The following is a 26,140-nucleotide window of genomic DNA, read 5'->3' on the forward strand; positions in this document are numbered from 1 at the left end:
TCTTTTATTTCTATCCATTATCCTTATGATTCCAAAGAAGGGTGATATTAATCCTCCCCCCCCCCCGCACAACTATTTTCTGTAAGTTGGAAACAAATAACAGTTTTGTTATCAAACCGATTTGAAAATGTTAAAAAAAAACCTCTCTAAAAACTCTAATGCTAGAAAGATACAATAATACCATTTTAAGCAAAGCACTGGATGAAGAGGTATATCTTAGATTGGTGCTGAAAGCTTTAAAAAGCTTGGTGGTCAGTTGTAATAAACAAGGAAGGAATTGTATTATCAAGAAGTGTTTGGTATCTTATTGGGGTTTTAAAAATGTCTCTCTCCTTCCTTTTTCTCCTGCTATTTTCAGCACCGAAACGTCTATGGCAGTGATGGCGAACCTATGGCACGTGTGCCACAGGTGGCACGCAGAGCCATTTGTCAGGGCACGCGAGGCGCTGGCCAGCTGAGTTCACCATTTTTAAAAGCCATTTTTCGCCCTCCCCAGGCTCCAGAGGCTTTATAGGAGCCTGTGGAGGGCAAAAAGAGCCTCTCCCCGACCCTCCGAGCAAACCGGAAGTCACTCCGGACGATCCCTGAACCCTCCGGAGGGCCTCCGGGGGGGCGGGGGAGGCTCTTTTCACCCTCCCCAGGCTCCTATAAAGCCTCTGGAGCCTGGGGAGGGCGAAAAAAGCATTTAAAAATGGGGGGTCGTGCCTGTTGTGCACGCATGCGCACTGGGGGTCGCGCATTGCATTATGGGTGCAGCACGCCTGCACACGACCCCCCCTGCGCTCCCCCCACTTGTGGCACGCGAGCCAAAAAAGGTTCGCCATCGCTGGTCTATGGTAACTAGGAAGCAAAAGCTTGTCTTTTTTTTTTTTGCTAGTCTTGCATAAAAGTGTTTTCCTGAAAAAGATGAACCCAGATTGTTGGACCTTAGGATAATTTTTACTCCAAGCAATGGGACATAACCAATGCTCTACTATTGATGCCAGGATTGACTGGCTACTACTATTGCCTCATTTATGTTCCTTCTCTTGCAGAGGCCATCCTTCTTCCATTTGCCAATCCAACATGGAAGCCCCTCTTGTAAGCCTGGATGAAGAGTTTGAAGATTTGAGGCCATGCTACATAGCGGATAGGGAAGAGAAAGCTCATTATTTTTATGGCTCTTCAGCTCAGCACTTGGAAGATCCTTCTCTTTCTGAGCTTGAGAATTTCTCTTCTGAGATCATCAGCTTCAAGTCCATGGAAGATTTGGTCAATGAATTTGACGAGAAGCTCAACATTTGTTTTCGGAATTACAATGCCAAGACAGAGAACTTGGCTCCCGTGAAGAACCATTTCCAGATCCAGGAAGAAGAGGAGAATCTGCAGGATGAAGAGTAAGTCAAGCAATGAACAGTCATAGAAATTGTTTCTGGTTAGCACTTTCTCAGTGTTTTCTACCTGAAGACATCTAATAGAACATCTACTGATTCAAAGACATACCAGCTTTTCTTCTTCCTTTTTATTTTTATTTTCCCTTTATTGAAAGTGATTTATTTTTAGGTCCCCTTTTTGAAATTGAATTATGGACTCCAATTATTTGAAGGGCTCCAAGTTGAGAACATCTGATTTGGTATCAAGCATCTATTCAGATAGATACAATGTTGTGTCCATTAAAAATAAAACATCCCAAAGATGCAATTGCATTTTTGTGCAACTTTTAAAGAAAACAGCTGCAAGTGGATGTAAAAACAAGAAACAGCCCAAAAATTCAAACAAAGAAGCAAAACTAAATTTATAGATTCTTCCTTTGTTAGTGTAACAATTATTTAGTTTTTGTTCCCTAGATCAGGGGTCCCCAGTCTGGGGTCCAGGGCCTATTAGGAACGGAGCTGCTCAAGCAAGCAAAGCTATATCTATGCATGTGCAGGGCAGTATGTGAAACAACAGTCCTTGACTTATGATTATTTGTTGACAGTGGTTCAAAATGATGACAGCCTCTGGAAAGGTGATTTATGACCTGTCCATGAAGTTGTGACCTTTGCACCCCTCCTGTGGTCACATGATAGCAATCCAGACACCTGGCAACTGGCTATCAATTATGACCCATTGCGGCATCCTGCCAATCACTTGATCACAATTTTGCAACCTTCCCAGCTGTTTCCAACAAGCAACATTGATTGGGGAAGTTGTATGTGCTTAACAATCACAGTAAACATTGTCCTAAAATCGGGTCTGCTCATGTGATGACTCATTTAACAACCAAATCACTGAGTGATCAAAATTTCCATCCAAATTGTGGTTGTAAGTTGAGGGCTGCCTATAATTACTATTATAATAATTCTACATTTTGAAGCTTTAGTGATGAATTAGCAGAGGAAACCTTTGTGCAAATTTGTGTTGGCCTGGTGGATTTCTGCTTTTATTACTAATTAGCTAAATATTAGTGGCCACATTAAGGTGGCAAATAGTTTAGATGCTATTTTACAGCAATCAGTGTGCATGGTTTATGCACATTTGGGAGGCAGGGGGGACCAGCAACAGTTGATTTTCTGTCCAAGAAAATCCAATATCTCATTCACAAACAGAGGCATGACTTCTGTCTGAATTCCAACAAGGAACAGATTTTCATAATTTTTGTCCTTCTGGCTGTTGATCTGCTACTGACCTGCTGTACTTCACACAGCTGGGAGGATTTGGGTTTTTCTTTATTTTGGCTTGATCCCAGATATGCAGTTGTTTGCCTTTTACTTGAATAGACACATTGTTTACTGTTATAAAGACCTGCGAACAGATGTGAACTTTTCCAAAACCGGGAAATTAAAAATACATTATCTGATAACATTGTAGGTATGGTCCAACGCTTGCAGAAATCACCCGGGTAAGCTCTTTAATGGGAGAGCCGGATTCTAGCGAAGGTCACCCCATAGAATGGGATGCTGAGATTGCTTTGTGAAATGCAACTCTGCTATTTGGGGAAATAAATTGGATTTGCTTGCCTAAGAGCCCAGCTCAGACATATGAATCTCAGGTTGGTAGATCAAGACCATGCCGATCTTCCGGTCTTTAGGAGATTGGGCTGTAATCCCATCAGTTTCAGAAAGAGTCCAGCCTGTTGGCTTCTGAGGAGAGATACTTCTAGTTCCTTCCTTTTGATGGGAAGTGTCAGGATATTGGCATGCACTCTTCGGTTTTAAAATAGAACCAGTTGCATCCAGTTGAATCATCCTTACTGTCAGGACCAACCAGGCTGATGATTCATTCTATCGTTGTCATGGCTGAAACTGAAAGAGAGAACCCGCAGCTGTACTATCATTGATCTGGCTCAGTTTCCACTGTCTACTTGTCCGTCTCTTGGGGTTTGAATGACAGAAGACTGGAAACTGCCACCCAATTAGCCAGCGACTGTCCTTGGTTCTCTGGTGGGACTTTATTTGGTCCCCACACAGTAAGTGAAGATCTGCCATTCGAGTTCTTTCCCCCCCCCCCCAATTTTATTAAACATGTAAAATACACACACACACAAAACTTAGACATGCAACACATTTACACAATGCAATACAAACAGGAGCTTCCTGTTCTTTCTCATAGCAATGATCAATCGATAGCCCTCACCTTATATTATTTCCCCTTCTATTGTTTTTCATTTGGATTTCACCATTCTTAACTCTCTTATTTTACTCATAACTATTATTTTTGAGTTTTGTTATATTCCTTCATTGATTCTTGTTTCTTTCCTCCATCCACCTATACCATTTATCCCATATCTGGTAGAATTCTGATTCTTTTTTTCTCTGAATTTCTTCAGTTAGTTTGTCCATTTCAGCACAATCCATAACCTTTCTTATTATTTCATCTTCGCTTGGAGTTAGTTTGTTTTCCCATTTCTGGGCAAAGGCAATCCTTGCCGCCGTAATTATATGTAGCATTAAATACTGGATTTCTTTTTGTGTATTTCGCAGACATTATTCCTAATAAAAAAATTTCAGATTGCCATTCGGGTTCTTTTGAATGAAGAGCAGCCCTGAGCCATAACATGGCAATTGCCTTAATAACTACAGGTATTCTATAAAACCACACGGGCAGCTCTATAAACACAATTTTAAAAAATGGAATAAGAGCCCCCACCTTAAGCAAAGGTCGCCCTCAGCTCTCATCAGATTAAAATCCACAAACCATATTTTTTTGCTTTGTAAAGTAAACATTTGCCACTGTATAAATAACGTTAGTATGAATAACAATGTTTAATAACAACAATCATAGCAATAATATCCTGGGATAAGAGACAGATAAACAGTACTTTTTCTAGTCCATGACTAGGAAACAAAGACTATCTATCTATCTATCTATCTATCTATCTATCTATCTATCTATCTATCTATCTATATCTATATCTATATCTATATCTATATCTATATCTATATCTATATCTATATCTATATCTATATCTATATCTATATCTATATCTATCTATCTATCTATCTCTATCTATCTATCTATCTATCTATCTATCTATCTCTATCTCTATCTATCATCTATCTATCTATCTATCTATCTATCTATCTATCTATCTATCTATCTCTATCTCTATCTCTATCTCTATCTCTATCTATCTATATCTATATCATCTATATTTATCTATCTATCTATCTATCATCTATCTATCTATCTATCTATCTATCTATCTATCTATCTATCTATCTATCTATCTATCTATCTATCATCTATCTATCTATCTATCTCTATCTATCTATGTATCTATGTATCTATGTATCTATGTATCTATCTATCTATCTATCTATCTATCTATCTATCTATCTATCTATCTATCTATCTCTATCTATCTCTATATCTATCTATCTATATCTGTATCTATGTATCTATCTATGTATCTATGTATCTATGTATGTATCTATCTATCTATCTATCTATCATCTATCTATCTATCTATCTATCTATCTATCTATCTATCTATCTATCTATCTATCTATCTATCTATCTATCATCTATCTATCAATAATTCAAACTCACAGGCAGAAAAAGAAAAAAACAAATAGAATTATTTGGAAAAAATAAATGAATAGAGATAGATAGATAGATAATAGATAAACATATTATCTATTTATTTATCTAAATAAATCTATCTAATGTAGAGAATGATAAATCAAGAGAAGTAAACATCTACATACCAATCCTGAAGAGATAATCGAAAAGCCAAAAAGAAAACAGAAAGACCAAAGCACCTCCTCACCAGCAATCTGCATCCAGATAAGCAAAGATCAACACCACAATTAACACTAGACCAACAATCAAGGAGCAAACAATACCCAATCAAGGAACCATAGACTAGCAGTAAACAACAGCCTAATCAAGGTAACACCAAGACCAAAATCTCCAACACTGACTGGGCAAACCACTGGTATGTAATATGAGAGCAGACCTCACTACTTTACTAGGACTAATTTACCTAGTTGGGTTCATAAAACTAAGTTCAGAACGTATAAAGGACACCACAGCTCAACCCTAAGCTACAATACTTTCTCCTGTTGGAAGGAACATCCTTCTGGGTTCACTTCCAAGTGGGGAAAAAGACACTGGTAACATGGAGGCTGCTTGGAAAGATGGTTGAATGGTGGACAGGATCACATGGCTTGAGCTCCTGAGCAGAAAAGGGAGACTACCTGCTTCCAGATGTTGGGTGAAGAAGAAAGGAGAGAAATATGGGGATTGCTGAAAGTTCCTGAGTTTTTTATACTCTCTGTTTGGCCCCACCTCTCTGTTTCCTGTATCTGTGTAAGAAATGTATTCTGATTGGTTGTCAGACTCCCAGGGGCGAGGGGTCTTAGCTAACTTTGTAGGTTGTGTGTCTTTTGAGTCCCAAGCTTGATTGAGCACTACTTCTTTCCAGGTGTCCTGTGGTGAGATGGGTAAAGGGCTAATACTATCATGCCTTAATCCCATCACCCTGGAGCTGAAGGGGGGAAATCTTTGCTATGTAGAATAGACTGGCTCAGGCATTTTAATGGCCCATTGATAAAGGTGGGGGCTATTAAGAGTGAGTCTGTTTCCTACCTAAAAACATGTTTCTCCACTTTGTATCCAGGGAAATATAATATTCTGCCTTTTCAATATTTCCCAGGATATTTCATTTTTCTAAGAGAGGGGTGATGCTAACTTCCTACACTTCTATCAATAAATCAATAATTTTTCAAATGAGGCTAATACCAAGGGACAGGTTTTCCATTTCTCTCTCTCTCTAATACCTATTTATCTTAGTTATAGTGACTCATTTCATTTCCCCCCCATTATTTTCTTCCTATGTTAAGTCCAAGGGTTAGATATTGCTGGTTTTAAGAGACGGATGGAGTAGGACGCGCTTTCTGCTCCTCTTCTTTCCCTCATGAGAGGTGAGGACAATCTCTGTTTCTGTTCACTGAGTCGTAGTTTATCAAATGCTCCCATTTTTTTGTGATGGCTTTATAAACAACGTGATGAAACACATAATGAGAGATTTCTGCTATCCATAAATGTGAAGATGTAGACCAAATGGCACATTGTGATGCTTCCATCTGGAATGAGGTGATCAGTCGTGAGTACAGTTATAATAATACTTTATTTACAGTCACAGACCAAAACACGACCACTACAAAAGAGACACAGCAGCCAGTCACCAAAAGCCCAACTAAGGGAGGTTACAGCTCTCTCCTCTAATGGTCACAGCTCTCAAGAAAAACCTGGAAACCTGAGAGGTGATGTACGAGGAGACATCCCCAAGGCAATGCACATACAAATCACAGCCATCAGGACCAGAAGGGACGATTTCAGGAAGAGACAGTAACCTAGATCTGTCCGCGCTATACATAGGGCAAAATAGAAGGACATGCTCCGCTGTCTCAACCTCGGCTCTGTCACAAGGGCACAGCCGCTCGTTAATCGGGAGCCTCTTGAAACGACCATCCAGAAGTGCTGAGGGCAGGACATTGAAGCGAGCTAGGGAAAAAGCTCTTCTATACTTGGGAATGGTTAGGGTATAAAAATAGGAAGCCATCCTCAATCCATAGTTATTAACTTGGTTGAGAGTCAGGGGGGAGCAAGTTTTATTGGCTCTGGCTCATAGATATTGTAAATCAATGTCCACAAGCCATTGGACTATCCTAAATTGGGCATCCTTGAGGTCGTAGTTTCCCAAGGCATCCTCCGTGAAACCTAGCAGATGTGAGTGATTTCCCAAGGATATTTGAGGAATCTGTTAGAAAATACGTGGGAAGATGAATATGTTTATTGACATGGACTAAAGCGATCTTTATTGGTTAGCTAAATCTATGCACAAGATCCTCTGATGTTCTTATTTGTCCCACTTCCTGTCTCATGTTGCCACAGAATTGTTTTCCCTTTGATTTGTTCAGGACAATTTCAGCCGTTTTGGAGAGAATAGACACGGAACCAGAAGCTAATACAGTATCTGAAGAAAATACATTCAATAAATAGAATGGGATTTAGAACTTAATTCATAGCTGAGCCAGGAGACCTCAGAGTGGCCTGAGGTGATATGACACATCTTTCAGCAGCTCACATTATTTGCAGTTTTGCTCCTTGGCTGTCAAAATATAACAGAGATGGGTCTCGCAATATTGAAAAGAGATGAATGTATTACTGTTGACTTTTCCCCCCAGAGTAGAGGGTTGAAATTAAGAACAGAAATATACCGGTGGTTACAGGTAAAGCAAGCCCCCCTCCCAATGTTTTCTGATGCTTGTGTTAGGATTCATTCAGTCTTTAATTACCAAACCCTAAAGCAACCAATTATGTTTATAGAAGATCTTGATTACATTAGGAATCCTTCCAAATACAAGCTTTACCCTGATCCAAAACTGGCGTACCCCTGAATGATTCTAGGGGATTCTAGTGATGGCCATGTGAAGTTTGTTTAACTTTAGAAGGTAATGGCATGGCGACTGCTTCTGAGAAAACATGACATCTACATTGTCTGCATTTCTTTTTTTGCTGCAGTGCGTGAACTGCTGTCTTATTCCATTTTCCAGTCCTTCCATTTTCTCTCCCGTTCTTTCCTTAAAACAAAAGGGTTGGGATGTTTTGCTGCCTGTTCTGTTTGGCTTTATTGCACGTCTGCAGAGTGGCAAACACAGCTAGGGAGAAACGAAGCAGACAGAATACTGACAATTATTAATGCTGGTCTGTTGGCTAATGGGAGAGTATGCACAATCACTGAAGGTGAGAAACGTGAAGAGCCTCATGATGTACTTTGAAGTTGTGCAAAAATATTACTTTGGGGGGAAACAAAACCAGTGCCTCTGTAGAAGGGACTTTATATCCTCTTTTGTGAAGCTGTGCTTAATATGAAATAATGTCAAGGTAAAGAAAGCATGCTAGATACTTTACATTCAGCCTATTATTTCTTAAGCTGAGAAATATTTTTAATGTTCAACTCCTACTGAAAACCTTCCCCTCTCTTTTTAACACCATTGGGCTAGACCTGGGCCAAGTCATCTTAGAATTCAAATCAAATCAGGTCTAACACATGTTTAGCTTGGATGTATTTATACGAGGGGTCCTTGGGGGTCTCTGAGCTTTTCTTGCTGATGTTTCATTACCCAAACTAGGAAACATCATCCGTGCATGTCATGCTGTGTTTGAAATCTGTAGATCAAGCTAACAGCCTTGAGGGAAGCATCTCTGCTTCCCAGGCAGGTTCTCTATATTAACCCTTCTTGCTTTCTTCTGCAGGGTCTGGGATGCTCTAACAGACAACTACATCCCATCCATCACCGAGGACCTGAGGGATCCCAACATCGAAGTGCTCAACGGCAATATCTCCGACACAGAGGTAGTTACCTGGATGGGCGTATCTCAACCTTCCCCTTCGTTACTCATAAGATAAAACAGGCGGCATACTTGTGCTGAAGCTCTGTTGGAAACCCAAGAAATAGGAATGGCTTTCTTAAAAGTTAAAATAACATTTGGCTGTCTTTTCACAAGGCAGAACCTAAGAATATGCCAAAAATCCTTCCTGGATAGCAGTACAGACTCCCCAAGTTTCCATAGATAATAATATTCCCATGTTTATGTTGGGTATTCTTAAAAAAATAGTTGGAATCATAGACACTCCCATTACTTCCTTCTCCCTGATCTGTTTCTTTTAAATCAGAAAAAATATGAGTAAAATTTAGCTGGCATTGGTCTGTTTTAATTAACACAGAACCATTTCATAATGTACAGTAGCTTTCATTGTTGATATTGATCCTCTATTAGCAGTAAGCCACTTGATGTTCTGCACTACAACTTCCCTTAATACAACTTTATGGTGTTCCCAGCCGCACTGGGAATTGAACATCTGAAGGACACCAGATTGAGGAAAGTGGTTTTAGCGAGATGGAATTTAAGTTCTGTTAGAGAAGCTCAGTGTCCCAGATGTGGTGGAGATTTGAATGTTGGGGAGAAGAAAAAATATGATTTCTTACCTAATCTGTGGGGGGAGGGTGCGTGTAGCCTCGAAGGCTTAATTGGACCTTCTCTTCTTTACGTCACGAAAACCTTTCTTTGAATAAAATTCCTAGGTATGATTTTGCTCCCAAGCAAGCATTTCTAATAACTACAAAAGTCATTGAGAAGGCTGAAACCATTTTTGGGGTACTGCTTTGAAGGAATCTGGAGGGAATGCTCTCCTCTGTAGTCCCTTTCTAGTGCTCTCCTAATATTTAGGAGTTCAGCTTCCACTTGTCTCAACCAATACAGCCAATGACAAGGGATTGCTGCAGTTGTAATGCTAAACATCTGGAGGGTATATAGCAGCTCCCCTGCCATCTTCTGTGGCCAGATGTGCCATACTTTAACCTGAGGATGGAAGGAGCCATTGGCTTAGAGCTCGTCAGATCCTTCAGGATCCTTAAAAATCCAACCTGGAGCTAAGGAGTAATTTTCTGGCAGTGAGAACAATTAGTCAATGGATCAGCCTGCCTTCCAGAGTTGTAAGTCCTCCATCACTGGAGGTTTTGAAGGGGAGATTGAACGGCCATTTGTCTGGAATGAAATAAGGACTCCTGCCTTACGCAGGGGGTTGGACTAGAAGACCTCCAAGATCTCTTACAGCTCTACGATTCTATGTAGGGCACCGCTGGCATAAGCACTGGTAAGCCAGGACCTCTTCCAGTGCTGAGATGACCCTGCATCCACTAACCCCATGCAGTGTATGCTTCCCATTCCAGACAAGACGGCACTTTGGTACCTCACTCTTCCAGGAAAGGCAATTTGAAGCATCTTCCGTACCCTTTTGGGAGCCCTTCAGTAGCCATTGTTTCCTGTGCAGTGAGTTGTGCAATCGACACTCCAGGAAACGGAGAAGTTGAGGACACCAGCCAGGGCAGCAATTCAGCAGAATAAATTGCAGCAGCCAGGGAAATGGTGAGATGAGCACATATCGATTGCCTTTCCAAATCAAAGTCGTGAGACAGCAAGGGCAATCTGGAGAGGCTGTGGCCTGAAGGGAATGGCGAGAAAGGATTTCGAGATAACAAGGCAGATTCCATACTACTATCACCTTTTCCTCCCCCCCTTCCCCAATGCCTGTCCACCAGATTGCTGCCTCAGCCAAGAGATGTCCCATTTGCTTTTAGTTTGCCTCCCTTTACAGCAGCGTTTTCCAACCTTGGCCGTTTTAAGATGTGTGAACTGCAGCTCCCAGAATTCCCCAGACAGCTTTGCTTTGCTGACTGGGGCATTCTGGGAGTTGAAGTCTACACATCTTAAAATGTCCAACGTTGGAAAATGCTGCTTTACAGGAAATGCAAGGTAACTGGGTGGAATTTGTCTATTTGGAAACACAAACATGAGAGACACACCCCAAAGGCTACATTCAACTTTGAAGAGGCACAGTTTCTCTGACTGATGGCCTCACCCTGCAGTAAGCTTCAAATTTTGAGGGTTTTTTCTCTCTCTCTCTCTAGCTGTTACTTTAAATTATCCCTGTGTTTTCCTGCTGCCTGGCTGTAAGGTCACTTGAGGACACGTTGGGAAACTAAAATGGTAACTAGTCTTGGCAGGCAAATTTCAGCAGGTATTAACACTTCCTTGTGGGCTTGCCAGTCCCCCCTAGAAGGAATGGAGATGATGCTGACACTAAGGGGGAAAAAAAATCCTTCCTCTGAAAAGCCCTTCGGACAGCAGCAATTTTGGTCTGTTGATTACAGCTGTCAAGCAGGACCTTGAAGAAGCTGTTCTCCTTCTGTTCTCCAAGATATTTCCTAGGACAATTTTGCTTGGCTCAAGAAATCTCTCCCATTTTTTGAACAATTTCTTCTCCCAGATCTTGACAGAAGTAATCCAGTCACGTATGCTCAGTGAAGGGCAAACATACCACTACAGTGTGTGTGTGTGTGTGTGTGTGTGTGTGTGTGTGTTTTAATAAAACACAATCTGGAGTTTGAGAAATGCCATAGATCCATTTAAAGGTAGAGCTTCATTTTTTTGAAGTGAAAGGTAAAAAAAGGTGAAGGTTTTCTTTGTCCAGTCCAGTTGTGTCCAACTCTAGGGGTGGAGTGCTTATCTCTATTTCCTAGCTAAGGGAGGCATTGTTGTCTGAAGAGTCATATGTCTGGCATGATTATACGCTAAGGTGCACAGAACCTGTTACTTTCCCACCAGAGTGTACCTATTTATCTACTTGCCCACCTAGCATTTCAAATTGCTAGGTAGGCAGGAGTTGAGGCAAGAACAGGAGTCCCCCCCTGTAACTTGGTGCTTGGATTGTGAACTGCCAACCTTCCAGTCAACCAATCCAGTGTCTTAACCACTTAGCTACAATCCCTCAATTGTATGTGCTATAAGAATTGGTGTGGGATTCCTTCTTTTCCCTCTACCTGTAAAGCACAGCAACACCTACCTGAGCCATGGTGGTGCAGTGGTTAGAATGCAGTCCTGTAGGCTACTTCTACTGACTGCCAGCTGCCTGCAGTTTGGCAGTTCAAATTTCACCAGGCTCAAGGTTGACTCAGCGTTCCATCCTTCCAAGGTGGGTAAAATGTTGGGGGCAATAGGCTGACTCTGTAAACGGCTGTACAACACCGTGAAGTGGTATATAACTCTAAGTGCTATTACTATTTTCCTTCCTTCCTTCCTTCCTTCCTTCCTTCCTTCCTTCCTTCCTTCCTTCCTTCCTTCCTTCCTTCCTTCCTTCCCAGTGGTTAGAATGCAGTATTGCAGGCTAATTCTGCCAACTGCCAGCAGTTCGATCCTGACCGGCTCAAAGTTGATTCAGCCGTCCATCCTTCCGAGGTTGGTAAAATGAGCACCCGGATTGTTGGGGGCCATATGCTGACTCTGTAAACTGCTTAGAGAGGGCTGTAACGCATTGTAAAGTGGTATATAAGTCTAATTACTATTGCTACATGGAGACCATATTTGCTACTGAATCTGCTTGCTGTTTGTTTTCTTCCTTTTTTCAGATCCATGAGAAGGAGGAGGAAGAGCTTAATGAGAAGAGTGAAAACGATTCTGGTATTAACGAGGAACCTCTACTCACAGCTGATCAGGTACAAGCAAACTCCCCTCCTGACCTTCCCTATGGGAAATATTGGAAATAAAATCAGGGATTTCTTCTAGCTACTGCAGTAGTAGGAAACACCCCCCCCTCCCATGATTTTGATGTGGTCATTAAGTGAACCAATGGTTCACCGAGGAAGTTGAAACCTGGACGTAAATGCCGGTTTTTGTGCAAAACCTCGTAAAAGCCATCATGTGATATTGCAAACAGCCATACATTCTTTGTCTGTGTTATCAATGGGGTGGATAGAATTGCCATTCAGAGCCTCTCTCCGTAAGTAATTCTGACTTCTGTCTGTCTAGCTAATCGTCTGTCTGTCTGTCTGTCTGTCTGCCTACCTGCCTGCCCGCCCATCCATCCATCCCTCCATCCATCCATCCATCCATACATCCATCCATCTACCTATCCTGATATTTTCATGTGTTCCTGTCTGTATGCCTGGATTCCCAAATGCAATATATGCAGACACATATGTGCACACAAATATGAAATGATAAGCAGACAAAAGTGAAAAAAGACAAAGTATTGCAGCATCAGTGAGGAGAGGAGATAAAGACTATCAACCAAATCTTCTTTAACATCAAGACGTTTCTATCTACTTCTGCCTCGGACATAATGCAAAGAGAGAACTTCTCAGCATACAGGCCACATAGTTTCAATAGCAAGGAAGAAACGCAACCCATCTCCAAATAAAAATGCTTGTGCAGATTGCTAAATATATTTGAGATCTGGCTTCATTTTACTGGTGTTACTTAATAAGTGCCAGTCATTCAGAACAGTAATTGTTTGTGGGCTAATTTGCCAATGTTATGGCTAGTGCATAATTTATGGCAAGATAACAAATGGCACAGCATCTGGCTGAGACCATCTCCCATTGGCCAATTGTAGCGATGATACAAAGGAAGTACATGTTATGAAACAAATCAGTTGCAGCAGTTTCTTAGCATAAAAAGGGGATTAGAGTGCATTGCATAATCTTATGGAACAGAATTATTAATTCTCTGCCCATGATCAAATATGCAAGTTTTTCCCAGTGTGGATCTCTCTGGTTCGATATTTGGACTACTACTCCAACCCCAATTATAGGGTAGATTAACAATGTCTATTCAAATAGAATATAACAGAGTTGGAAGGGACCTTGGAGATCTTCTAGTCCAACCGCCCTGCTTAGGTAGGAAACCCTACCATTTCAGACAAATCCAATCTCTTTTTTAAAAACTTCCAGTGTTGGAGCATTTACAAGCTCTGAAGGCAATTTCTGTTCCATTGGTTGATTGTTCTCACTGTCAGAAAATTTCTCTTTATTTCTAGGTTGAATCTCTCCTTGATCAGTTTCTATCCATTACTCCTTGTTTGGCCTTCAGGTGCTTTGGAAAATAGGTTGACCCCCTCCTCTCTGAGGCAGCCCCTCAAATATTGAGACAGTGCTGTCTGTCTCCCCTGGTCCTTCTCTTTACTAGACTAGCCATGCCCAGTTCCTGCAATCATTCATCCTATGTTTTAGCCTCCAGTCCTCTAATCATCCTGGTTGCTCTTCTCTGCCCTCTTTCTAGAGTCTCAACATCTTTTTACATCATGGGAGGTTAAATAGTGGGAGGTTAAAAAGAAATTTGATTAATCCTTGATATTCAGGCAAATGCTGGGCTGGAATGTAATACAATTACCACATTTTGATCAATTTCCAAGTTAGCCATTCCCTGTGTGTCAACTTGTATAAACTTATGTTCAACCTTGACATCTGTCCTCTGTGTTTCCTAATTTAAGGCCAGTTTTTGAAGGAGGGGGAGGCATCTTGAACTGTTTTAAGTATGCACATCCTTGTAGATTATTCATCCCCAGCCTAAAGCACTCAGGTGTGTTGGCAACAACTAGCATTGTTCCATGTTGGTGTGACTATAATGGCCTTTCCAGATGGTGCAGGAGATAGTTTTACTCACCCAGGGGCCATGAAGCTGTCTTAGATTATAAGCCATTGCAGCCAACTGTAAGTAAAGTGTTTGAGTAGCTTTGGTAGGAAGCCAAGATATAACTCTGTGAATTAAGAAGCTGGAATGTGTATTCATTTATTATTTCATTACTGCATCTGTGTCTTGGTGAGCTGAATACTTCAGCCTCCATTAGAGATATTTAGATCACCCAAAGCAACTTCCCCCCTCCCCCAACCTGCCATGTTCCAAACGTTTTGGATTACAAGTATGATGGGCAAAACAGTTCTGGCTAGAGATTCTGGAACTGTAGTCCAAAGGCATCTGTGGATGGCAGTTTAAAAAAAAAAAGCAACATTTGCTAAGAGTATTGGCGTAAAGTTTTAGTTCTGCAATTGGCTTGGCGGATAAGAATGTTTATCTGTCTCAATGTCCATTTACTGTCCATTAATTGAAGTCCTTATGGATTTGTGGAATTAGAGATTTTTCAGCTGCAGTGGTTGCCTTTATATTCCTGGTACTAATTCAGCCTTGGTGCTGAGTGCCTTAGATCAGGGGTCTCCAACCTTGGCAACTTTAACCCAGTGGACTTCAACTCCCAGACTTCTGGTAGTTGAAGTCCTCAAGGCTTAAAGTTGCCAAGGTTGGAGACCCCTGCCTTAGATCATACAGTACTGCCTCCCCTCATACATTCTTCTCCTATTAACAGCAGGCATCCAAGAAAGCAATAAGTTAAAGTGTCATTAATCAGGTCTAATGCAAGGAAAAAAGGAGTTAGGTTAATGTACAGAATCTTGGGAACAAGGATACTTAAGTCCAATGTTTTTTCAGTCCTGGCAACGTTGAGATGTGTGGGCCTCAACTTCCAGAATTTGTGGCTGGGGAATTCTGTCCACACACCTTAAAGTTGCCAAGTTTGCAAAATACCACTCTAGTCCTCATTGATTTCTGAATACATTAAGGTCTCTGTCAATTGTTGGATCCTTTTTCCCCCTTTCAATGGATGAACTAGTGTTTAGCTTGAGGTGAAGCTGGAATGTCTGCTGTGTTTGAATACTTTTTCCAGGCTTAGAGAAATTTATGTCATCTACCCACTTAGGGTACTTAGAATTGCTTAGAAGTCTGAAGTAAAATCTGTGGGTGAATCAAGGCAGATAGCTACAAGGAGAAGGTCTTTTTAAGGGTGAGCCATTGGTAGACATGGTTGGCCTCCATAATGATTGATGTCTTTTTGGTGATTGCTGAAGCCATTTCCCCTTCTTTCAAGCATTTATAGAATTGATTTTAAATTTAACTCGTGTTAGCTTTTTTTTTTACTCCCTATTAAGAGTTCTGATCTGTGCTTCTCTTATTCTTTTGCTTGCCGTATGTGCTTGTTATTCGGAAAAATGTTGCAATCTGTCCAGAGAACTGGAGTTTGGGATGATTTAATACAATTTAAAACAAAGTTGTGAATGCCCCAACACTGCAAGTCTTTAAGAAGATGTTGGATAGCTATTTGTCTGAAACGGTATAGGGTTTCCTGCCTAGGCAGGGGGTTGGACTAGAAGACCTCCAAGGTCCCTTCCAACTCTACTATTGTATTATTGTATTATTGTATTGTATTATTATAGGAGGTGAATTCAGCTCCTGGAATTCTTAGCAATGTGGTTGAGGAATTCTGGGAGTTGTAATCCAGATGTTTTAAAGTTACCAAGATTGAGAAATACTGCTTTAGAGACTGCAAGGGGTATCAAAGCTGGATCTGTGTGCATGTACAGTGATTGTGTGTTAAAAGATGAACAGTACAATGCCTGGATTGGGAGTACCAGGGCTCCAGATGCCAGCTGCCAGCTGCAGGGGGTAGACACAGGAGGGAAAAGTATTGGCCCTGATTCTCTCTGCCTTTAGGAAGGTTCTGGAAACATGGCCCTGATGTTGTCCCTTGGACTCCAACAACGGTGGGACCCCTAACGGTGGCTGCATTGAAACTGGCATAGAATGAATTCTGCTGCTCATTCTGATTTTCTGGTTTTTTTCTTTAAAACTGATTATGGATAGTTTTTATGTTTTATATTAATTTTAACTTGTGTTTTCATTGGATTGCTTTCACCTGTTTTGAGCTACGTAAAGTCACTTAGATGGGTGGCCATACAAATTGAATCAATAATAATAATAACAATGATGATACAAAATAATCGAAGATAAAAAAAATCCACTGACAATCCAAACTGCCGACTTTGCAACAACAAAGTCGAAACTGTTTCACATTTAATATGTGAATGCAGCCAAATTGCACAAACTGATTACAAAGCTAGACATGACCGAGTTGCTAAATTAATCCACTGGTCATTATGTAAAAAATATGACTTAACCTGTATCCAAAAAGTCATGGGTACAGTGGAAAAAGTTATTGAAAATGAGAAGGTGAAGATCTTGTGGGACTTTCGAATACAGACAGATTGTCATTTGAAGCACAACACGCCAGAGATCACAGTTGTTGAAAACCGAAACGTACAATTTAATTGATATTGTGGTACCAGGAGACGCCAGAATCGAAGAAAAAGAACTGGAAAAAAATCATGAAATATCATGACCTGGCCATCGAAACTACGTGATTATGGATGGAACATGCAACAGTGATATCCATTATCACTTGGTATCAAACAATAAATTGCAGCTTCCTGCAATAACACCAATGAAACTGAAAAAAACTACGCTACTTGGAACATCTTACATTTTAAGAAGGTACTTGGTTGATACCTAGGATGTTGGCAGCAACCCGTATCAACCATTAGCACCAGTCAATGGTATTTGTGATGCATTTTTGAATATTCAGTTGACTGAGTTTCATGTTTAATGAATAAAAGATATAATAATAATATTAAAATTCAAGAACCACTTGAATACCACCAGCATTGTTCAAATCATCATCAGTTGATTGCAAAAGGCATCTTTACTTGGAATAGCTGACATCTTGCAGTGACATCTTTAAACACAGCAATATCTTTATCATCAAACATCAACATCTGGCAATTCCGGCTCTTTGGGATGGATTTGATCCGTGGATAAAAATGCCAAGTTCAGCCTAAGCATCTGGCTGACTGTGCCACCAACCACAATCATAATATTTTCACCTTCTGTTTTGCAAACACCTACAAACATTGGTTGGGCATCGTCAGAAAGAAAGCTGGGCTAATGGAGCTTTTCTTTCCTTCTTAAGATTTCACTGTGGAGGGTATTGACATAGCACTGGCTCTTTTATATTCCTTCCAAGAATTCATTCACACTGTGGTTTTGGGCATATAAAATAAGGCTTTAAAGTACTTATTTATTGGAGGAAAAAGTCCCTCCGTTTGTCGTGGGTGGTTTACAACCCAATTGGGAATTTGTGTTTTTCAACTAGAAGGTTTCCATAGTAACATCTCCTTTTCTGACACACTGAAGCCAGCCGTCACCTTTAATTGATGTGACCAATTGTTCTTTTGGCAGGTGATTGAAGAAATCGAGGAAATGATGCAAAATTCCCCTGACCCTGAAGAGGAAGAAGAAATTTTAGAGAAGGATGATGGTGGAGACACAAGCAGTCAGGCTGATTCCATCCTTTTGCAGGAAATTCAGGCCTTGTCACAAAGCCTGAACAACAATTGGTCATGTGAAGGTAAGAAGATGTGGTGCATTGAAAGTCTTCTCTCTCAATAAAGTGTTGTTGTCCTTTGACAGCTAGTTTGTACAACTATCCCTGGAGCAATTCAGATTCTTCTGCTTGAGAAGATAGTTAATAGATGTGCCCATATATTTACAGATATTGTATGGTGAATAGTAAGACTTGAGAGAAAAACATTAAACAAACATGGGACACAATAAATATCTAATTTCCATCTGCAAAGTCAAGTGATCAAACTCGGGATGGTATTGATTCAGCTGTGTAAAGAAGCTGACTTCTTTTCACTCAGATAGTGAGGTGGTTAATGGGGTAATGGAACTAGGATTGCACGATTCTAGAAGCCAAACTGTCAGGGGTACAAAACTCAATGAAGGATTTAGCAGATACAGACCTCTTTCTGTTGTGTGGCTGTGAATATTTTCCCTTTGGCTGTCTTTTTTTTTTCTAAACTACATAACTCTAGCGAGAATGGCTTGTCTCTGTGAGATGCAAGTCTGTTGTGGTTATTACTCATAGCCTGCCCCAAAGTTGAATTGCATCAGTGAAAAAAGAAAGTAATGATATGGATTTGCACAAAAATCTTCTCCTTCTCCCTCCCTCCCTCCCTTCCCTTCCCTACCCCTCTCCTCTCCATGCTCTCCTCCCCTCCCCGCTCCCTTCCCCTCTCTTCAAAGCAGACAATTTTATGTGTTTTTTATTGTACGCCGCCCCGAGTCCTTCGGGAGAGGGTGCGGCTAACAAATAAAATTTTTTTATTATTATTATTACAAAAATATACTGTCCCATGTGGTTCTATTCTATTCTATTCTATTCTATTCTATTCTATTCTATTCTATTCTATTCTATTCTATTCTATTCTATTCTATTGGACTCGACTCGACTCTATACCAGTTGATTCTACTCTACTCTATTCTATTCTATTCTACTCTACTCTATACTGTACATTGTGATTCTATTCTATTCTACTCTACTCTATTCCAGGGCAATACACATCTTGCGTATCGATGTGTGCAGATATTTGTTCTCTTTGTGATAATTGTGGAAGGGCACATCAAGCCCCTAGTGACCTTATTATGTTTCCTTTCCCTTTAAATCAGGTTTGTACCATACAGCCTTTTCAAAGGAGATTATTTTTTTTAATAATGCTGCATGCTCTAACATGTCTGTGGCTTTGGAGATAAGAAATCATAGATAAAGAATCAGAAGTGCGGGAAAGGAGTGACAAATAGTCAAGCAAACAAAATTTAAATCACGATATAAAGCAATATAGCTCTATCCTCTTCTCTTTCAAATGTAGGATGACTTTTATGAAACAGAACATAAAGTATTTTCATTTTAGCTGCACTGTATCTTATCTTCCTCAAGGTATTGCACCAAGATGGTGTTGCTGTGACGGATGAAATCTACTCAATTTCTTAGTCATGATATGGGATTATTTAGTTGTTCTGCTGATATCTTTTTCAAGGAAGGAGGGGGGGTTACTTCAGTACTGTGGAGCTGGGAAAATATTTTAAATTTACTTTTTGCTCACTTTGAGACGAACAGGAAAAAAGCCATGGTGGCACAGGGGTTAGAATGCAGTACTGCAGGTTACTTCCGCTGACTGCCAACTTCTAGCAGTTCGGTAATTCAAATCTCGCCAGCTTTGAGGGCAGAGGAAAATGGAAAGGAAGATATCAATTTTGCTCTCTCTATTTATCCAGAAGTCTGTACCTCTGACGTGTCAGACGTTTATCTCAGAACAGGACACAAATTCCACGATACAAATGGAATATTTTTTGAAGTGTGAACTAAACTTTCCAGTTTTTGCAGTCTTTAATGCTGATTTATTTATTTGTAGGCTGCCCCATTCGTAGAACCTGGGGTGAGTTATGGTTTCTCAGAGCCACAAATATAAGGTGCTCAAGTGAAAAAAGAAGTAAATAAAATCAACAGGCACCGGAACCTTCAACCCCACTATAAACTGAACATCAAGCCATTAAAAAAAAAAATCACTGTAATTCTTAAACAGGCTCATCTATGAATGTTTTACTCATTAAGGAAGACCGCAACGTGCTTTTAAGGGACACACATTTGCCATAGGAAGTCTCTACCAATCATTCAGTCCCAGTGCATGTGCCTTTCTTTTAAGTCAGTATCCCTGACTTAAATATGCTCATCTGTTTCCTTGTATGCAGTCTGTGGACACATATTGTGAATGCATGCGAAATACAATCTTCACATTTGGGGAAAACTCTAGTGGGATATAAATCTGGGCCAGTCACATCTTGGTTGCTTCTAAGCTTGCCTTCAGTAGGTAAAACAGCATTTTTGCTGGGATTTCTGAGAAGCAGATTGCAATCCTACTTTGGGCTTCTTGGCTTGGTGACAGAAAATTCCACTCCGTAATAATCTAAAATAATTGGGGCTGCAGTCTTATTATTTCACTAATTCAACAAGTGTTTCTCAACATAGACAATTTTAAGATGTATGGATTTCAACTCCTAGAGTTTCTGTAACCACATGCTGGCCTGGGAAATACTGGGAGTTAAAATCCAAACATCTTAAGTTGTGAAGTTGAGAAACACTGAATTAGAGTAACATTTTGATTGACGGATGCACTGGGCAGGTAATGTAAATTATTTTAAAACCAAGGTTTAATAAACAATTATTTTAAGAGGCATTCCTTCTTGCTAAGAATGAAAGGGGTTGGAATGCCTCTTTCTAAAATTGTACTGCATGTATGCTTTCTTTCATCCGAGACAATTAGTTTTTTTTTCCATTTCCAAGTCTATCTCTGTTTAACCAATTCATGTACTAAAGTGACATCACTAATTAATGAATCCATTATGGGTGTTGTGATGAATGTCCTGAAAAATAATACTTGACATTGCTAATGACCTTTGGCACTTAATACTGCAATTTGTAAGCATCTAACAGAGCTTTGCACAGATTCTAGCACTAAAGTCCTTATTGTGACCTTGGCCAGAGTGGTCCACCTGACATACGAACCCTTGTTTCTTCCTAGGTTTGGGGCACATGTGTGTCTCGGAGCTTCTGGAGCTCCTGGATCGAGTGGAAGGTGCTATTCAGGATTACTCGGAGGAGCTGGTGCAGCAACTGGCTTCTCGAGATGAGCTGGAATTTGAGAAGGAGGTGAAGAACTCCTTCATCACCATCCTGATGGAGGTGCAGAACAAACAGAAAGAACACCGAGAGATGATGAAGAGGAGGAGGAAAGAAAAAGGGCTGAGTCTGCAAAACAATCGAATAGAAAGGGCAGCTCAGATGCCTCTTAAGGTTAGTGAGAATTCCCCCGAAGATGGCTTTCAGTTAAAAAGGAAGAGCAGAAATAAGAACAGCATAGTTTTAAGATTCTTGTCTCCCCCCCCCCGCTTCCTTTTAAGATTGTTTACAGACTCTCTTAATTTAATTTTACTAGGTGTTCATTTGGCTAAGGGAGCTGGGAAATAAGCAATTGTTGTGACAAATTCACAAAGGTGTTGTTAGAAGCCAACGGATCAGTGAATTCTTCTCCAGTGAGAATGTGGTGCTGGCTTTTGGCTGATGGTCTAGTTATTGCAAAATTACCCTAGAGGGATTTTAGGATACTCTTAGGAATTTATGACTGGAATACTTTACCCTACACAATGGTTTTGCAGCTTTCACCATCCAGGATCTTCCAGATGTGAAAGGAATGGTAATACTCAGAAAATCTAACCAGCTGAGAAATTGCCTCTGGTTTCCAACCCATCTTGGGGTGGGTGGGGGACAAATTAGCGAAGACTGACCTACTGATTTCTTTTAATTGGAATTTCTCCACTTATCTGGTTAATTTTATATTGGGATATAGATATGGTATATACGCAGTATGTAAATCTAGGATCTTGGATATAAACTCTTCCTTAGAACATGAGTTGCGCCATTAAGGTTTACTGCTGGTACTTCCTGTTATTGAGCTGTTGAGAGTTGTGGTTTAGATGCATATCAAGAGCTCCAGTTTTTTCATCCAAGGTGTATTTAGTTCATGGAAAATCTGGATGTTATTTTTCTACCAGATACTTTTCAACTCAAAATCTATAGGGGCAGAACGGTGATGAATTTTGTCGAACTTCTGTTCTGCCCAACGTGTTGTATCCAATTATAACAGTCCTGTAGTAGCAACTAAGAGTCTAAGAAGAAAGCCCTCAGAGTTCTGTTTTCTCCTCTTTGTAGCGGTTCAGCATGGAAGGCATTTCAAATATTCTGCAAACTGGAATCCGACAGACGTTTGGAAATTCAGCAACTGAAAAACAGGTAATGGTGCAATAGTTTCACCCAGAATATACAGTTTATCTGAAGTTAAGGTTATGATTGTTGTTGCTTATTTTATTCATGTATTTATGTATATGAATGTATAAGCAATGTATATGGTCACCCAACTCACTCTCAGTGACGCTGGGTGGCTTACAGGAATAAAACCCCAAATATAAATCACAAGACGCCCCCATGGCCCTGGCAAGATCATCCAAACGGACCACTTGATGAACTCCAGAACGACTTGGATCCCCAGGTTTGCTGGCAAAACCATGTCTTCAATGCTTATCAGAGAAGTGATCAAGGTAGAGACCAGTCTTATCTTTACAGGGATAATGTTCCACTCGGATGGGACCACTGTGGAAAACGGTCTCCTCCTTGGTCCCACTAGATGGACCTGTTTGATGATGGGTATCCATATTATACTCTGTCTCCCCAATCAAGGTTGACCGAGTAGATGCATTTGGGAAAAGATGCTCCTTCAAATAGCCTGCCCCCCAAGTCACGTAGGGCTAAAAAGATGAATTACAATCAGTACCTTGAATTGTGCCTGGAAGCAAATCGGCAACCAATGCAGTCCCACAAGAGAAGTGACATATGTGCAAATATAGACCTGGGGTTCGTTGCATTTGAAGTACCGTAACTGAACTTCCAGATACTTTTCAAGGGCAGCCCATCTAGAATGCTGAAACAACATTACCATTTTGTAGAAAGTTGGTCTTGGCCAACCGAAGGTAGTCTTGAGATTAAGGAACCCAGAGCCTTGTCTTCAGTCAATTGATGTCCCCGGTCAGTATTATTTTCATTGATGACATTTTTCATGCTTCCCAACCCTCTGGCTGGTAATGACCCAGATTATATCTGGCTATCTTCCCTGCAAAACAGAACTAGAACGCTTACATCTATATCTGCTTCACACAATCAGTAAATTGAATATGTTTTTATCTTATTTACTGATTGTGTGAACTGTCTGTCATGCCTCTTTTGGAAACAAAGCAAAGGTCGGGATGGTTGTTTCTGATTGGAAGAATGGCTAGGATTTATAACTGCCAGCATTTCTTATTTCCAGTATTTGAACACTGTCATCCCGTATGAGAAGAAAGGGGCACCTCCGTCAGTTGAGGACTTGCAAATGCTTACAAACAGTAAGTTTATACTGTTAGGTTGCGTGTGTTAGAATGTAAGTTCCTGATCTGCCGGGTGTGCGTGTGTGTGTGAGAGAGAGAGAGAGAGAAGGGGGGGAGAGGAAGAGAGGGAGAGAGAGAGGGAGAGGGAGAAAGAGAGAGAGAGAATTGAAACATCTCTAATTTTAAATATTTCCTTAATCACAAAGGAGAAAAGTAAAAGTTATATGCCTGCATCATTATTGTTTTGGAGAAATCTAACTGGGAAGAAAACCTGATCATCTTTTTAATGGGTAGTTATCCTTTTGGGGGCTTAAGGCTATATTTGGTCCTTAGAGGAATCATTACTCCTGTAATTTGTGGCTATTCCAAACCAGGGAAAGAATTTCTATTTGTTATTTAGTTCTTGCTAATGACAGGAGAAACCAAGTGTGACTAATTAAGGAATGATGTACCAGCATTGCTGTTCATTCAGTCTATCCCAAATTCTGAACCGTTCTGAGTGGTATCCAAGTGTTGCCAGTTGGAGTGAATGTAATTCCCTTTCCTCCTCTATGTGTATGCATTGGAATGTGTGCAAAAACACAACCATGAGCTAATAGAGTGACACACAGATTGTCTGGGTTGAGATAAATGGTTGTTTTAGAGCTCGCAAGTTGTCGTTTTAGATCGTATTGCAGTTCCTCAAATATTTTGCTAAGAAATCATTACACACACACACACACACACACACACACACACACACACAGAGCCCAATATGTCCTAGAAATAATAGATAACTTCAACAGCTATTTTATAAACATCTGAATTTGCCAGCGACGGGATTTAGCCTCCCTAATTCTGACTAAATTATTTGTGGAACAAAAATGAAAAGGTTGAGATGTTGTGATGGTCCTTTGTACATTCTGGGAGACTCATCTGTCTCCCTTTGTGTTTCTATGGCAACTGTGTTTTGCACTCACTGGAACAAACCCTGTCTTCTTTTGAAAAGAGCAGAGAGCTATGAATGGCTATTCTGTGCACACAGTGAGTTTTGTACAAATGACAATTTGTGTTTGGAAGCAAAGCTTCTAGAAGCAAAGAGGTTACCCGGGATAAATTTGTCTCCTCCCCCCCTCCTCTTTTCCCCTTGTCTAACTAACTATGCAACACTGCTTCAAATCATGATGCAAACATACTGAGATGAGATCAGGTTACTGGGCTGGAAGAAAACTTCCCAAATAAGATGCACGGAGCAAGCAGGTCCTCAAAATATTGGACCTTGTATCCAAGCTACCACCAACAGTTAATGAATAATGGTTCTAGTATCCAATTTGAATGTATGGTTTTTTTCCACATTCTGGATAAAAATGGGTTAAATTCATTTCAAGCTCAATCCCTCCAAGACTGAGTGGCTGTGGTTTCCATCATCCCGATTTGTGCATCTTGTCCCATCTTTGACGATAGGGGGAGAAATTTTAGCCTCCTCAGAGAAGGCTCGCAATCTGGGAGTCCTCCTGGATACGCGGCTCAGTTTAGAAGAACACCTGACGGCCGTGACCAGGGGGGCCTTTTACCAGGTTCACCTGGTACGTCAGTTGCGCCCCTTCCTGGATCGGGATGCTCTGTGCACAGTCACTCATGCCCTCGTCCTTTCTCGCCTGGACTACAGCAATGCTCTCTACATGGGGCTGCCCTTGAAGAGCACCCGGAGGCTTCAGCTGGTCCAGAATGCGGCCGCGCGGGTTGTCATGGGGGTACCTAGGTGCTCCCATGTTACACCCCTTTTAGGCGGCCTGCACTGGTTGCCGGTGGTTTTCGGGTGCGATTCAAGGTATTAATTATGACCTTTAAAGCACTCCATGGCTTAGGCCCAGGGTACCTGCGAGACCACCTACTGCCACCAGTAGCCTCCCACCGTCCAGTACGATCCCACAGAGTTGGCCTCCTCAGGGTGCCGTCGGCCAAGCAGTGTCAGCTGGTGACCCCCAGGGGGAGAGCCTTCTCTGTGGGAACGCCTTCCCTCTGGAATGAGCTCCCCCCGGAGCTTCGCATAATCCCTGACCTCCGGTCCTTCCGACGCGCCCTAAAAAGTTGGCTTTTCCAGCAAGCCGGCCTGGCCTGTTAATTTTAACTTATTTTAAATGTATTGTTTTTTTAAAAATTCGGCTTGTTTTTTTGGATATGGATTTAATCTTTTTTAACTTTTGGGATGTGTGTTTTTTAATGTTGTACGCCGCCCTGAGTCCTTTTGGAGAAGGGCGGCATATAAATCCAAATAAACCAAACCAAACCAAACGTTTCATAGTTCTTTTGCATACAATTCCCTAACAAGATATTCCTTTTTAACATTTATCCTCCAGTGTTATTTCCCTCCTTACTTGAATACACATTTTCAGATACTTAATCCACTACCGCCTGTCTAGCAAGGTGGAATTTATTTGAGAGTCTGGATTGGCACTTTGGTCTGTATGAAGAAGACATCAGCTCAACATTCCATGTTAGAAAATGGTAGCCTTTCCTATTTTGGACTGAGTTCATTGCCCATGTCTTATTCTAAAAGCCAAATGTAATCTACTGGGACTGCTGCATCCAGAATTCCCAACCAACATGCCCCAAAGTGTGTTTGCAGTCTCCCCGTAGCAAAAAACAGAGA

The 26,140-nt window shown here is 40.8% G+C and overlaps 1 protein-coding gene across 7 annotated transcripts in view; it reads left to right on the forward strand.

The window, feature by feature from the left end:
- FEZ1 (fasciculation and elongation protein zeta 1) overlaps positions 1-26,140 on the forward strand; it is a gene marked incomplete at its 3' end in the record, with an annotated part of 38,777 nt that overhangs the window by 9,193 nt on the left and 3,444 nt on the right. For 4 of the 7 annotated variants that reach the window (XM_081961213.1, XM_081961215.1, XM_081961216.1 and 1 more), the window contains 8 exons: positions 1,035-1,376; positions 8,725-8,824; positions 12,438-12,524; positions 17,932-18,100; positions 19,947-19,970; positions 21,114-21,385; positions 22,301-22,381; positions 23,451-23,526. In XM_081961213.1, coding sequence (XP_081817339.1) covers positions 1,035-1,376; positions 8,725-8,824; positions 12,438-12,524; positions 17,932-18,100; positions 19,947-19,970; positions 21,114-21,385; positions 22,301-22,381; positions 23,451-23,526 — 1,151 coding nt within the window. Of the gene's footprint in view, positions 1-1,034; positions 1,381-8,724; positions 8,825-12,437; positions 12,525-17,931; positions 18,101-19,946; positions 19,971-21,113; positions 21,386-22,300; positions 22,382-23,450; positions 23,527-26,140 lie in introns of those variants that run through there. The other 3 variants (XM_081961218.1, XM_081961214.1, XM_081961219.1) reach the window with 3 other exon arrangements.

This window comes from Natrix helvetica, assembly GCF_964273705.1.
Source record: "Natrix helvetica genome assembly, chromosome: 8".
NCBI lineage: Eukaryota > Metazoa > Chordata > Lepidosauria > Squamata > Natricidae > Natrix > Natrix helvetica.